Here is a 12,768-nt window from a genome sequence, read left to right as displayed (position 1 = left end):
TCTCTTCGGCTGATTCTTTGGAGCGCAGAGACCCATCTTGCTCACTCTCCTGCCTGGGCTTATAAGACTCTCCTGAGAAGGTGCCCTGTGCCTTCACCCTCCTCGAGAGGGCGCCTGGTGCCTTCGTGAGAGACGCAAGTCCTGTGTCAAGGACTTTATTGGTTTTCTGCATAAACCAGGGAGTATCAGCCTCTTTCTCTCTTTCACTTTCTTATCGTCGCCTCTAGACCTCCAGGTCCAGATCTATTAAAGAACCCCAACAGCCAGTAATCACTTCCTTATATGTGCTCCACAGTCTGGACTGCTCAGAGATGTTCACAGGGTTATCCAGAGAAGAGAAGAGGGAGGAAGGAGACAGAGGTGGCCAGGAGGATAAAGGGGGGAATAAAAAGGAGAGAGACAGATCCAGCCAGTAATCAGTTTTCTAAGGGTTCTCCACTGTCCGGAACACACAAAGAGATTCACAAAGTTGGGTAGAGAAGAGAAGGGGGAGGGAGGAGATAGAGGCGACCTGGTGGAGAAAAAGGAGAGTCCAAAGGGGGAGAGAGCAGTCAAGCCAGTAATCTCACTCCCAAGTAAAAATGGGTACTGAAGATTGTCTTCTTAAAAGTACAAAATTGATAACAAATACCAAAAAGCAAAGATTAAAAATCTAGAGTAGAGGTTGGATTTTCAAAAATGCAATATTAAAGAAAAAAAAAAACACAAAGTCACAAAAATTACTATATATATATATATATATAAAGTTTTCTTTAAAAAATAGGGTCTCTTTTTTTTTTGCAAAGTAATAGTAGGTTATAAAAATGAAAATTAAAGGAGTAATAGAGGACTTAAAAATTAAAAAAATGAAAAAAATGATAGTAAAAATAGTAAAAACATATCTAGGACTTTCTCTGGTGTTGTTGTGGGGTCAGTTCATTTTTGGATAGTTCCTTGATCTGGCTTATATTTCTCAAGATCTATAGGCCCCTTCCTATGTAGTCGGTACTAACTACAGGGTTTTAATCTATTGCACCTGTCATTTCCAAGGAGGTTCCCTCTGTTTTGGCTTCTTCAGTTTGCTGGTCTCTTCAGTGTGTAATTTCTGCCCTGACAGAAGGGGGCAGTGGTGGACACTTTTTTAGGCTCACTTGTTCAGTCGTGCTGTGGGGAGGGAGGGATGTTGCAAACAAATAACACTGGCGTATGCTCGCAGTGTCTTGGGCACACAGGGTTTGCCCCCACTCACAGCGTGTGTGCTTTCTCTGTCAACACTGCTTAGGCTCTAGGTTGCTCTGCTGGGAACTGTCTGAGGCCAGCCCTGGATTGTATGCACTTCTCAGGTCTAAGCCGTTCAGGTTCAGGCACTCGGGTAGTCCTCAGAGGCGCAGACTCAGTTGGGCCTGTGTTTTGGTGCCCTTCCCAGGTCCGAGCAGCTCAGGTGACCAGGTGTTTGGCTAGTGTGGTCACTGCAACTTATCTCCTCCCCCATCCCTGCCACTCGGTTTTCTGGGTGTACAACCGGCACACCTTCTCAGGCGGATGTTGACCTTCCAGAATCCCAAGAAGTCTTAGTTAGCAACAAAGCCTGCTTGCAGTTTGGTAGATAATGCCTCTCTGGGGCCGCAATTGCCCACTTCCGGCTCTGGCTGCCTGTCACTGGAGAGGGATAGTCTGCAGCTGGCTACCTCTGCTCAGTCCTTTGTTCTGTGAGCGGGCCTGGTGGTGTCTTAGGTTAGGGCTTTTCATGTGGTAGCTATCCCATAGTCTGGTTTGCTAGCCCAAGTTAGTTCCTTCAGATTGTCCTTGGGGCATTCAGGCCCGGTCCTTACTCCAAGCAATGCAGCCCACGACTCTCTGCCCAGCCCCCGTTTGCTAGTAGCGGATGCAGATGTCTGGGTTGCTTCTCTGCGGGAGTAGTTACCACTGGGCACGTAATCTATGGGTTTTAATTATTTATTTATTTTTCCTCCCTGTTATGTTGCCCTCTATGGTTCCAAGGCTCACCACAGACTCGGCAGTGAGAGTGTTTCCTGGTGTTTGGAAACCTCTTTTTTAAGACTCCCTTTCCGGGACAGACCTCCGTCCCTACCTCTTTTGTCTCTCTTTTTGTCTTTTATATTTTTTCCTACCTCCTTTCAAAGACAATGGGCTGCTTTTCTGGGTGCCTGATGTCCTCTGCCGGCATTCAGAAGTTGTTTTGTGGAATTTACTCAGCGTTCAATGTTCTTTTGTTAAATTTGTGGGCGAGAAAGTGATTTCCCCGACCTATTCCTCAGCCATCTTAGGACCGCCTCTGCCCTTGATTCTTATTTGTTGTTGTCCCTTTGACCCACTGCTGACTGGCCTGCCTCTGTCTTTCTGCCCCTTTGAATTCTGTGTGTTTCTCCCATCAGATTTAGTGCTCACTGAGGGAGGTATCCACGTATTCCCATCAGAGTAGGAACACCTGACTATGGATGAAGGTTATTTCTCCTTGTCAGACCTCTAGTCATATCTTTCTCACTTTATCAAGGTCTCCTGGAAGGCAGGAACCATGTCAGAAGAGCAGAGTAGGATTCCCCGGGAGGCCGTCTTCTGCTTGGTAACCATGTTTCTCATTGCACAGAGGCTCCCAGGGCATTGTAACCACACCCACATCACAAGTGGGAAACACCTGATGGTTCTTCTTCTATCCCATCTCTACTGTGCTTCCTTATCAAAGGAAGGATACCTTTGAATGTGGGTTTCTGTCTCTCCATCATGCTGGGAGCCACTGATCTCTTAAACATTGCCCAAAGGCTAAGGGAAGAATAGGATGGGGTCTCCAGGTGGGGTTGAAGACTTTATGACTGGACAATGCCCCGCTTCAGCAGTCGGAGGGCCCCATCCCGGATCTGCTTGGTCTTCATGCCGTAGATGAGGGGATTGAGCATAGGCGGCATGACAAGGTAGAGGTCAGCCAAGAGAATGTGGATGTGCCGGGGCACATGCTGACCAAAGCGCTGAGTGTAGAACGAGAAGAGTCCCGGTATATAGAACAGAAGGATGACGCCCAGGTGGGAGCCACAAGTGCCAAAGGTCTTAGCCCTTGCCTCCTTGGAGGAGAGGCCTAGCACTGCCCGGAGGATGAGTGCATAGGATATAACAATGCAGATGGAGTCAGTACCCACCACCAATGTGGCAGCCGTGATGCCATAGATGTTGTTTGGCTGTGTGCCCCCACATGCCAGCTTCACCACAGCCATGTGCTCACAGTAGGAGTGGGCCACCACTCGGCCACAGTAGCTCAGTCTTGCCAGTAAGCAGGTGAGTGGGGTCATGAGTCCCAAGCCACGAAACACAGCAGCAGCCCCCAACTTGCCCACAGCCTCTGGGGGCAGCAATGACCCATAATGCAGGGGCCAGCAGATGGCCAAGTAGCGGTCAAAGGCCATTGCTAGCAGGATGCCAGATTCTACAGCTGAGAAGCCATGGATGAAGAACATCTGGGTGGCACAGCCCCCAAAGGTGATCTCAGCAGTGTTTGCCCAAAAGAGTGCAAGGAGCTTGGGCACAGTGGAGGTGCAGAGCACCAGATCGATGATGGACAGCATGCATAGGAACAGGTACATGGGCTGGTGCAGCTCAGGCTCCGAGTACACCACCAGCAGCACTGCCATGTTGCCGAGTACTGCCAGGGTGTACATGGAGCAGAATGGAAATGCAATCCAAAAGTGAGAAGCCTCCAGGCCAGGAATTCCCATGAGCAGGAAGGAGGTTGGATTCTGCTGGCTGTGGTTTGTGAATTTCATGGCTACGTCAAAGTAGGGTAGGTAGAGAAATTATTGTCTTGATCTGAACTCTAGGAAGTGCTGAGAGATGAAGCATTTGGGATGCATCCTTATGCTGTGGCTGAAACAGAAATGGCAGCAGGAAATATTTGAGTTAGATATCATGAAAAATATTCAGTATGAGATTATAGAGTGCTGGGAAATGATGCAAGGCAAGAGGTGAAGTTATCATGATCATTCAAAGGAGCCCTTTCCTCTTATTGTCCGATTTGATAATGTCTATCTTAGAGGGTGAAGGGTGAGTGGAATGGGTGCAGAACCCTCTTCATGGTGAAGATGAGCAGCTACAAACCCTTACAGTTTTCTTTCTTTTCCTGCCTGTGAATCATCTTCTGCCTATACTCTGTCTATATCCATCTACTTACTGAATCATCTGCCTGGGTGACAATATAAGGGTAATGTCATGGTCAAATGAATCAGATGTGGTTACTTTTCAAGATGGGAAGATCAGGACTGAAGGGAAGAAAAGGGAAAGCAAGGAAATCTTGGGTGGACTTTTCCATCCATTGAGCCTATGATTACTCACAGATAAGGCTCAAAATCTGGGTTGAGGGGATTTCCCTGGAAGCCCAGTGGTTAAGACTCCACTCTTCCAGTGTAGGAGGTACAGGTTTGATCTCTGATCAGGGAACTAAGATCCCATGTTCTGTGTGGCACCACCGAAATTTTTTTTAAAAAAAATTAAAAAAAAAATCTCTGTTCAGATCAGGCACAGTGAAGCACATGTTGAGAGGCTGGGTCTCTTGTACACTGTTATAGCCACAACAATGCCTGAGTAATGTCAGTACTGGGATCCTGTGCTTGCCTTAGGTGTCCTGTATGGATGCTGCTAGAAAACAGGTGAAATCATGCAGAATTTGTCAATGGTAGATGTCAGGTGATTTGGCCATAATGGGTGATCTGATATAGTTACTGAGAGACAATTGCAGAAAAAGTATAGTCTCTCATAAAGATAAAAATTACATGGGGAAAAAAGAGGGGGTGAGAAGTGGATTTTAATCACTAGAGTAATAGACATTCACCATAAGCAAATAGAGAGACCAAGGTTGGTCTAATGATAGTACTGACCTCCTACACATCTCCTCCCTATCTCTGTCCACTACTCACACTCTCTGAATCCCCTGATCTTCTCTCTCGTACATGTGCCTTCTCATTTCTCTCTTAGCCACTAGCCAGCCAGTAACTGAGACTCTGAGAAAGAGAGGAGATTAAATTTAAAAATTCAAGAAGGAGAGACACTAGATGGAGAGGAGATAAGGATGAAAAGGAGAGAAGACTGAGAATAAGAATCAGAAATGGACAGAAGAGAGAGTAGAAAAGTGGGGAGAGAGACAAAGCTACCTGTCATGCCCTCATTTCTAAGATAATAGGATGTGACTATGTTCTGGTTGCTAGTTGAGACAGAAAGTATGAAACTGATTGGATCCTATGGAGGTAGCCCATATGTATCCCTGACCTTAAATGGCAATATTCCTTGTAATCTCTTGCATCAGCTGTCCAAACCCAGAGACAAAATGGCAAGAAGAGAAAGGGTGAGGTCTTCCTGTGTGATCTGGGGGAAGGAACCCTGGACCAGGATGCCTGATTTTCCATACCTGTGGCTGTTACTGTGATAATGAATGAATCACACTGTCTCCTTCTGCCTCCTCCTCCTTTTCTCCATGTATTCCCTACTTTCTCTTCTGTGCTATCTTCTTCCCCAAGTTTTCACCATCCATCTTGGACCCAAGCAGATCTAGAAGGGATTTAATTTGGGTGGTGGCTGAAGGGTCAGGGACAGAGAAATATCCGGGTGGGGGGGTTTCATGAAATGGTATATGTAAAACTGTCCCATGCTATGAACGGGAATACTGTGTGTTTGGCTGAGTGTGTGATTGTGTGTGTCTGTATATGTTGTGCAAAGCACATGTGCAAGGCTGTATTCAGAAGACACAGGTCCATATAGCTAGGTAAGACTTTGTTTTTGGAGTGTGTTTGCTTCAGTGCCTTTTCTTTGGTATGGAGGCAATTGAGAGTTGAAAAATCCAGGTTTAAGTGGAGCAATCTTGTTTTCTTTCCTTTCCATGTTTTCCTTCCCCCACTGAGTCTTTTAATAATTGAATCAAGTTTCCTCAGTTCCTAAGCAGCCACTCAAAAGTGTGCCACTTTTACTGTTTACTAAGACCGGGGGCTGACTGTGACTCAGATCATGAACTCCTTATTGCCAAATTCCGACTGAAATTGAAGAAAGTGGAGAAAACCACTAGACCATTCAGGTATGACCTAAATAAAGTCCCTTATGACTATACAGTGAAAGTGAGAAATAGATTTAAGGGCCTAGATCTGATAGATAGAGTGCCTGATGAACTATGGACAGAGATTCGTGACATTGTACAGGAGATAGGAATCAAGACCATCCCCAAGAAAAAGAAATGCAAAAAGCAAAATGGCTGTCTGAGGAGGCCTTACAAATAGCTGTGAAAAGAAAGGGAAGTGAAAAGCAAAGGAGAAAAGGAAAGATATACCCATTTAAATGCAGAGCTTCAAAGAATAGCAAGAAGAGATAAGAAAGCCTTCCTCAGTGATCAATGCAAAGAAATAGAGGGAAAAAATAGAATGGGAAAGACTAGAGATCTCTTCAAGAAAATTAGAGATACCAAGGGAACATTTCATGCAAAGATGGGCTCAATAAAGGACAGAAATGGTATGGACCTAACAGAAGCAGAAGATATTAAGAAGAGGTGGTGTACACAGAACTGTACAAAAAAGATCTTCACGACCCAGATAATCACGATGGTGTGATCACTCACCTAGAGCCAGACATCCTGGAATGTGAAGTCAGGTGGGCCTTAGGAAGCATCACTATGAACAAAGCTAGTGGAGGTGATGGAATTCCAGTTGAGCTATTTCAAATCCTGAAAGATGATGCTGTGAAAGTGCTGCACTCAATATGCCAGCAAATTTGGAAAACTCAGCAGTGGCCACAGGACTGGAAAAGGTCAGTTTTCATTCCAATCCCAAAGAAAGGCAATGCCAAAGAATGCTCAAACTACCACACAATTGCACTCATCTCACATGCTAGTAAAGTGATGCTTAAAATTCTTTAAGCCAGGCTTCAGCAATACGTGAACTGTGAAATTCCAGATGTTCAAGCTGGTTTTAGAAAAGGCAGAGGAACCAGAGATCAAGTTGCCAACATCCGCTGGGTCATTGAAAAAGCAAGAGAGTTCCAGAAAAATATATATTTCTGCTTTTTTGAGTATGCCAAAGCCTTTGACTGTGTGGATCACAATAAATCGTGGAAAATTCTAAAAGAGATGGGAATGCCAGACCACCTGACCTGCCTCTTGAGAAACCTATATGCAGGTCAGGAAGCAACAGTTAGAACTGGACATGGAACAACAGACTGGTTCCAAATAGGAAAAGGAGTACGTCAAGGCTGTATATTGTCACCCTGCTTATTTAACTTATATGCAGAGTACATCATGAGAAACACTGGGCTGGAGGAAGCACAAGCTGGAATCAAGATTGCCGGGAGAAATATCAATAACCTCAGATATGCAGATGACACCACCCTTATGGCAGAAAGTGAAGAAGAAATAAAGAGCCTCTTGATGAAAGTGAAAGAGGAGAGTGAAAAAGTTGGCTTAAAGCTCAACATTCAGAAAACGAAGATCACGGCATCCAGTCCCATCACTTCATGGCAAATAGATGGGGAAACAGTGGAAACAGTGGCTGACTTAATTTTTCTGGGCTCCAAAGTCACTTCAGGTGGTGATTGCAGCCATGAAATAAAAGATGCTTACTCCTTGGAAGAAAAGTTATGACCAACCTAGATAGCATATTAAAACGCAGAGACATTACTTTGTCAACAAAGGTCAGTCTAGTCAAGGCTATGGTTTTTTGAGTAGTCATGTATGGATGTGAGAGTTGGAGTATAAAGAAAGCTGAGCACTGAAGAATTGATGCTTTTGAACTGTGGTGTTGGAGAAGACTGTTGAGAGTCCCTTGGACTGCAAGGAGATCCAACCAGTCCATCCTTAAGGAGATCAATCCTGGGTGTTCATTGGAAGGACTGATGCTGAAGCTGAAACTCCAATACTTTGGCCACCTGATGTGAAGAGCTGACTCATTTGAAAAGACCCTGATGCTGGGAAAGATTGAGTGCAGGAGGAGAAGGGGACAACAGAGGATGAGATGGTTGGATGGCATCACCGACTCAGTGGACATGGGTTTGGGTGGACTCCGGGAGTTGGTGATGGACAGGGAGGCCTGGCACGCTGCAGTTCATGGGCTTGCAAAGAGTCGGACATGACTGAGTGACTGAACTGAACTGAAAGCAGCAAGAGCTCATCTGAATGCTGGTGATGGTAACCCACTTTCTGCCTTGCATCATTTCCCAAATTCCTGCAATCTTCCCCCCTTGGTTTTCATGGGATCTAACTCAAATATTAATGAGAAGGCCAGAAAGTGAGGATCCAAAAGCCCTTACTTTCACCTTGACCTCTTTCCTGGAATCTGAGCATTTATTTTGCTTAACAAAAAATATTCCAACTTCATTTTTCCCACTATGCAAATGGGGACTCAACAACAACAAAATGCCCCTCACCCTCTTTATTCCTAATTATCTTCGTATTTGGGGTGAGAAAGCCTTTACTTAAAAATATACAAGAATAGAAGCTAAAGTTTCAGGAACAAGGCTGTCTTACAAGGAAAAGAGCAAGTTCTCTGTCACTAGAGGTGCTCATAAGCACCTGGAAGTTCCCTGCCAAGCTGTGTGATCTCAGTCATCACCTAACCTCTCTCCACCTGCTTTCTCATCTGTGACCCAAAAGGGATGATTCCTATGTCAGGGACTACTAGGAGGAATCATTATGGGAGGCACGTATCTGAAGAGCACTAAGACCACGTGGCACAGAACGGTGATCAAAAGGTGTGATGATTCCTAAGCCTTTTTGTATGAAGTGGAGAATACCTCAGGAGAAAATTATCTTAGTAGCTGTCTGGTCTTTGATCTGCTGAGTACTGTGCCTATTGTAGGGATGAACACACAGGCTTACCGGGTCTGGGGTAGGGAGTGGCAATGGAGCCTCAGGTCCTGCAGGGCTTGGAGTGTGGGGAACAAAAGAGCTGGAGTATTTATCTTGTTATTAGGGCCTTAGCAGAGAGTGAAAAATTCCCTGGGGATGAAGGCACTAAAAAGACCTCTGGGATGCTGCAAAGAGTCAGAAAATTGAAGTTAGGAAATGTAGACTTTGATGGAGTAGGAGGGAAGGATAGGACACCAGAGAAAATCCACCCTGCAAGTTCAGTGTGGGTAGAAGAGAGTTAGGTGGAGAGACCCCTGAGCACAAGTAATCCTAAAGGTTTTTGGCACAGGAATGCATTTAAGGACATATTTATTTATTTATAAAACTAATATTGCTTTCCCTCCTGGTCCCTTCCATCTGTTCCAAATCCAATTTGTTTATCAGTGGTTTTTGTTTTTTTTTGTTTTTGCGGGGTGGTGGTGGTGGGGTGGTGGAGCAAGCTACTTCTCTGAATGTCATTTCTTTATAAAATGAGGAGGCAATGAATATTAAATGAGATGATATATCCAGGGCATAGAACATTTTGCTTGGTTTATGCCAAACTCTCAATAAAAAGTAAGAGTTTTTATTATTTTATCCAATTCAGTGATCACTGCTTGAGAATCTATTATATGCAAAGAACTATGCAAGATGTTAGGGCACAGAGTTGAAAGAGTATGCCCCTGTACTCAAGGAGGTCTCACCCTGGTTTGGAGAATGGGTAAGACATACAAAAGTTAATTAATTCAATAAGATATGTATAGACATAAAAAAAGACAGAGGCTCATTTAGCAGGGAATTAGGGTCAAGGATTTCGGGTTTAGAAGTACAAGGTGGGCTTGGAGAAAGGGGCACATGAGGGAGGGAAGACAGCATGTATAAAACATGGCAGATAAGGTATAATGAGCATTTTCTGGAAACCACTGAAGCCTAAATCAAAGTTTCTATTTTTATGAATTGTCTCTGATCCTCAGAGCCACAATGAGTGTCCACACAATATCTTATCAAATGCTGCTTGTGTGATACTGACTACTTTAAATCTCTTTGGTGTTACCTTGTTGTTGTTCAGTTTCTCAGTTGTGTCCAACTCTTTGCAACTCCACGGACTGCAGCACTCCAGGCTTCCCTGTCCTCCGCTGTCTCACGGAGTTTGCTCAAACTCATATCCATTCAGTCGGTGATGCCATCAAACCATCTCATCCTCTGTTGTCCTCTTCTCTTCCTGCCTTCAATCTTTCCCAGCATCAGGTCTTTTCCAATGTGTCAGCTCTTCACATCAGCTGGTCAAAGTGTTGGAGCTTCAGCATCAATATTCAGCATCAGTCCCTCCAATGAATATTCAGGATTGATTTCCTTTAGGATTGATTGGTTTGATCGCCTTGCAGTCCAAGGGACTCTCAAGAGTCTTCTCCAACACCACAGTTCAAAAGCATCAATTCTTTGGTGCTCAACCTTCTTTATGGTTCAGCATTCACATCCACACATGACTACTGGAAAAACCATAGCTTTGACTAGACAGACCTTTGTTGGCAAAGTAATGCCTCTGCTTTGTAATAAGTTTGTCATAGCTTTTCTTCTAAGGAGCAAGCGTCTTTTAATTTTATCACTACAGTCACCATCCACAATGATTTTGGAGCCCCCCAAAATAAAGTCTCCCACTCTTTCCATTGTTTCCCCATCTATTTGCCATGACATGATGGGACCAGATGCCACGATCTTAGTTTTTTGAATGTTGACTTTTAAGCCAGCTTTTTTACTCTCTTATTTCACCATCATCAAGAGGTTCTTTAGTTCCTCTTTGCTTTCTGTCATACTGGTGGTGTCATCTGCATATCTGAGGTTGTTGATATTTCTCCTGGCAGTCTTGATTCCAGTTTGTGCTTCATCCAGCCTTGTATTTCACATAATGTACTCTGCATATGAGTTAAATAAGCAGGGTGACAATGTACAGCCTTGACATACTCCTTTCCCAATTTGGAACCAGTCCATTGTTCCATGTCTGGTTCTCACTGTTGCTTCTTGACCTGCATACAGATTTCTCAGGAGGCAGGTGAGGTGGTCTGCTATTCCCATCTTTTTAAGAATTTTCCACAGTTTGTTGTGATCCACACAGTCAAAGACTTTTAGCCTACTCAATGAAGCAGAAGTAGGTGTTTTTCTGGAATTCTCTTGCTTTTTCTATGATCCAGGAGATGTTGACAATTTGATATCCGGTTCCTCTGCCTTTTCTAAATCCAGCTTGAACATCTGGAAGTTCTTGCTTCACATATTGTTGAAGCCTAGCTTGGTGAATTTTGAGCCTTATTTTTCTAGCATGCGAAATGAGTGCAATTGTGTGGTAATTTGAACATTCTTTGTCATTGCCTTTCTTTGGGATTGGAATGAAAACTGACTTTTTCCAGTCCTGTGGCCACTGCTCAGTTTCCCAAAATTGCTGGCGTATTGAGTGCAGCACGTTAACAGCATCATCTTTTAGGATTTGAAATAGCTCAGCTGGAATTTCATCACTTCCACTAGCTTTGTTTGTAGTGGTGCTTCCTAAGGCCCACTTGGCTTTGCACTCCAAGATATCTGGCTCTAGGTGAGTGATCCACCATCATGGTTATCTGGGTCATTAAGACCTTTTTTGTATAATCTTTTTGTGTATTCTTGCCACCTCTTCTTAATATCTTCTGCTTCTGTTAGGTCCATACCATTTCTCTCCTTTATTGAGCCCATCTTTGCATGAAATGTTCCCTTGGTATCTCTAATTTTCTTGAAGAGATCTCTGGTTTTTCCCATTCTATTGTTTTCCTCTATTTCTTTGCCTTGATCACTGAGGAAGGCTTTCTTATCTCTCTTTGCTATTCTTTGGAACTCTTTGGCATTCAGATGGGTATATCTTCCTTTTCTCCTTTGCCTTTTACTTCCCTTCTTTTCTCAGCTATTTTCAAGACCTCCTCAGACAAACATTTTGCTTTTTGCATTTCTTTTTCTTGGGGATGGCTTTGATCACTGCCCCTTGTACACTATTATGAACCTCCTCCATAGTTCTTCAGGCACTCTGTCTATCAGATCTAATCTCTTGACTCTATTTGTCACTTCCACTGTATAATCATAAGGGATTTCATTTAGGTCATACCTGAATGGCCTAGTGTTACCTTAGATAAATAACTGCTTCTTAGCCTCTATAAATATAGGGAGAGTTGTCATATTACATTTAAGATGTTTAACACAGTGCCTGGGTCATAATAAGTTCTTAATAGATGATTGTTGCTATTTCTACATTATTCTTTTTCAGTCATCTTCCCACACAATGGGTTTTGTGAAGTCAAATACCATGGTGAATCCATCTTTTTCTCTGTTACTGCTTAAAATGAGATTGTGTGATTTTAGGTTTGGGGAGAAAGCTGTTGAATGATCAGCTTGTCCAGTGGTATTCCAATCAAATGTAGGCCAGGCAGACATGAAACTTATTTTAGACAACCAGGAAGTCAACAACTGTATGTTCTTTACTTAGTATGTATCTGACCTTGTCTTGGAGATACAAAGAACTGAAAAGAATCCAACTTTAAGTAGCTTTAAATGCAGATAGTGGAGGGATGAAGTAGTGGGAGATGGCATGGCTCAGATGACGGAGAGAAAGGTGGTGTAGGCTTTGTTTTCAGCATATAGATTCCCATAGATTCTCATAGGAGCCTCATACTTCAAGAATTAAGTTTCTGAGATACTGAGTTTTGGCTATTCTCTCATTCAGTTCTTCCAGAGACACATTTGATTCTAATAAAGAGAATAAGTGGCAATAGCAGATTCATAAACTGACTCTTAGATTTTATTCCAGTATCACAGTGCTCAAAGCTAAGCTTAGGATCTCCCTTATCTTGATGTGCCTCAGGGATAGGCATGGTCACTCATTGTTAACTTGGGATATCATTGGGCAGACCTTTATT

At 43.6% G+C, this 12,768-nt stretch overlaps 1 protein-coding gene across 1 annotated transcript; it reads right to left on the bottom strand.

Moving 5' to 3' along the window:
- Positions 1–2,276: 2,276 nt before the first annotated feature.
- Positions 2,277–3,862, bottom strand: LOC109569007 (olfactory receptor 52P1-like). The gene has a single exon (XM_019974345.2). It carries the CDS (start codon positions 3,750–3,752, stop codon positions 2,805–2,807), a length of 948 nt encoding a protein of 315 aa, XP_019829904.1. The 5' UTR covers positions 3,753–3,862; the 3' UTR covers positions 2,277–2,804.
- Positions 3,863–12,768: the final 8,906 nt, after the last annotated feature.

Source organism: Bos indicus, chromosome 15 (assembly GCF_029378745.1).
Source record: "Bos indicus isolate NIAB-ARS_2022 breed Sahiwal x Tharparkar chromosome 15, NIAB-ARS_B.indTharparkar_mat_pri_1.0, whole genome shotgun sequence".
NCBI classification, from domain to species: domain Eukaryota; kingdom Metazoa; phylum Chordata; class Mammalia; order Artiodactyla; family Bovidae; genus Bos; species Bos indicus.
Note: the sequence above shows the minus strand (reverse complement) of the source record. Positions and strands in the feature narration are given on the sequence as shown.

What these genes read in the sequence shown, in the direction of transcription:
- LOC109569007 (XM_019974345.2), bottom strand. Translation starts at nt 3,752, where the DNA reads ATGAAATTCACAAACCACAGCCAGCAGAATCCAACCTCCTTCCTGCTC.